General features: G+C 37.9%; 1 protein-coding gene across 1 annotated transcript in view; it reads right to left on the reverse strand.

Annotated features, from left to right (window-relative positions):
• LOC147469968 (tubulin alpha-1 chain-like) overlaps nucleotides 1–2,500 on the reverse strand; it is a 42,844-nt gene that overhangs the window by 12,397 nt on the left and 27,947 nt on the right. The window contains exons 2-3 of the mRNA XM_086545816.1: nucleotides 2,090–2,312; nucleotides 1–105 (exon numbers count right to left, since the gene is read on the reverse strand). The exon at nucleotides 1–105 is cut by the window's left edge and continues 68 nt beyond it. Of these exons, the coding sequence (XP_086401942.1) occupies nucleotides 1–105; nucleotides 2,090–2,312 (328 nt within the window). The remainder of the gene's footprint in view (nucleotides 106–2,089; nucleotides 2,313–2,500) is intronic.

Raw genomic sequence — 2,500 nt, forward strand, 5'->3', positions numbered from 1 at the left:
CGATGGTATAGTGACCCCTGGCATAGTTGTTAGCGGCGTCTTCCTTTCCGGTGATCAGCTGTTCGGGGTGGAACAGCTGACGATACGTCCCCGTTCGAACCTCGTCTGGAAAAGGAGTCGAGCGAGTGAGTCGGTGAATTTTAAGGGGGGGAATGATAAGCAATGAGTTGTAATAAATAAGGTGTAATAATGAGGGGAATAATTAGGAATGGGGAGTAATAAGGAGGGGAATGATTAGCAATGAGGAGTAATAAGAAGGGGAATGATAAGCAATGGGGAGTAATAAGGAGGGGAAGGATTAGAAATTAGGTTTGATAAAGAGGGGAATGATTAGGAATGGTGAATTATAAGGAGGGGGAGGATTAGAAATGAGGTGTAATAAGGAGGGGAATGATTAGCAATGAGGAGTAATAGGTGGAACAGCTGTCGATACGTCCCCGTTCGAACCTCGTCTGGAAAGGGGATATAAAGTTAGAAAAAAAGTTGAGGAAAGTCGAGCGAGTAGGAAAGTGAGTCGGTGTGGTGAATCATGATAAGGAGGGGGAAAAAAAAGAAAGGGAAAAAAAATAAATAGAATAAAGGATTAGGAGAAATGAATGAGATGAGGTGGAATAAGGAGGGGGAGACGAGACGACGATTGACTGAATTAGACGATTAGAAACGGAGTTAAATAAGATAAGGAGGGTAATGATTAGGAATGAGGTGTGATAAGGAGGGGGAGGATTAGAAATGGTGAATGATAAGGAGGGGAATGATTAGAAATGATGAGTAATAAGGAGGATTAGGTAATAAGTAATAAGGAGGGTAATGATTAGAAATGAGGTGCAATAAGGAGGGGGAGGATTAGAGATGAGATGTGATAAGGAGGGGAATGATTAGAAATTAATAATAAGGAGGGGAATGATTAAAATGAGGAATAATAAGGAGGGGAATGATTAAAAATGAATAATAACAATAATAACAAAATTACCGAATGAACCAATAACAAAATCAATTTACAATAAAGCTTTATCAATCAATAACATGAAAAAAATAAAAATAAAATAAAAGCCTATTGCATGCACCTCATCTTCTCTCAACACCACGACCTAATAACCAAATGCAATATTGGGAACACGTTTGGAATCCTTATTTGCATAACAACACATACATCCGGTTGGTCTGAAAATTCCAGTCAACCTTTTTACTGAAATAAGCTCAGCGTTGGGAGCAAAGAGTATGAAATGATGATGCTGATTATAGAAATTATAATGATGATAATGATGGTAACTATAATGATGATACTGATAACTATAATGATTATGATGAGAATGATAATAATAATAATGATAATAATGACAGCAATTATAATGATAATGATAAGAATGATTGTGATGATGATAATGACAATAATGTCAACAATTATAATGATAATGATAAGAATGATGGTGATGATGATAATGATGAGGATATTAATAACATCATCAATGACTGATGATAATGTTAATGATAACAACAACAACATGACAACAATTATGATAATGATAATGACAATACAAAATGGTAATGACATTTGTAATGATGATTATGATGGTAATGATAATATTGATCATTATGATGATATTGATGATAATAGTAGTAGTAATAATAATTATAATACTGATGATAATAATGATGATAGTTAAGATAAGATAATAACAATGATTATAATAACAAATAGTGATGATTATGATAATAATGATAACGATATTGATCATGATGAAAATAATGATACTAATAATAATACTAAAAATGACGATAACAATAATGATAATGACCAAAAAAAGAAAACAATAACAATAATCAAAATAAAGATTCATATAGGGCTATCTTATATCTATCTATATCTATATATATCATAAATATTTATATATCATATATCTATCTATCTTACATATCCATCTATAAACTCACCGATTCACCACCCCCACCCCCACCACTCACCCCCCACCACTCACCCCCCTCCCTACCACCACCACCCCCCCCCCCACCCTCCCACCACTCACCTCCATTCCCCCCCACCCCCACTCACCCCCCTACCCCACCCCCACCACCACCACCCCCCACTCACCAACAACGGAAGGTTCCAAATCCACGAAGACGGCTCTTGGGACATGCTTTCCCGAAGACGTTTCGCTGAAGAAGGTGTTGAAGGAGTCGTCGCCGCCGCCGAAGGTCTTGTCTGAAGGCATCACTCCATCAGGTTGTATGCCATGTTCTAGGCAGTAGAGTTCCCAGCAGGCATTGCCCATCTGCACGCCCGCTTGCCCTACGTGGATGCTGATGCATTCTCGCTGTGGAGGGAGATGGGTTTAGGTTAGGTTAGGTTAGGTTGAGGTTGTGTTGTGGTTAGGTTAGGTTAGGTTGAGGTTGTGTTGTGGTTAGGTTAGGTTAGGTTGAGGTTGTGTTGTGGTTTTAGGTTAGGTTGAGGTTGTGTTGTGGTTAGGTTAGGTTAGGTTGAGGTTGTGTTGTGGTTTTTGGT

Source organism: Penaeus japonicus, unplaced genomic scaffold, assembly GCF_977035675.1.
Source record: "Penaeus japonicus unplaced genomic scaffold, GWHDUDI00000001_assembly GWHDUDI00000017, whole genome shotgun sequence".
Taxonomy (NCBI): Eukaryota; Metazoa; Arthropoda; class Malacostraca; order Decapoda; family Penaeidae; genus Penaeus; species Penaeus japonicus.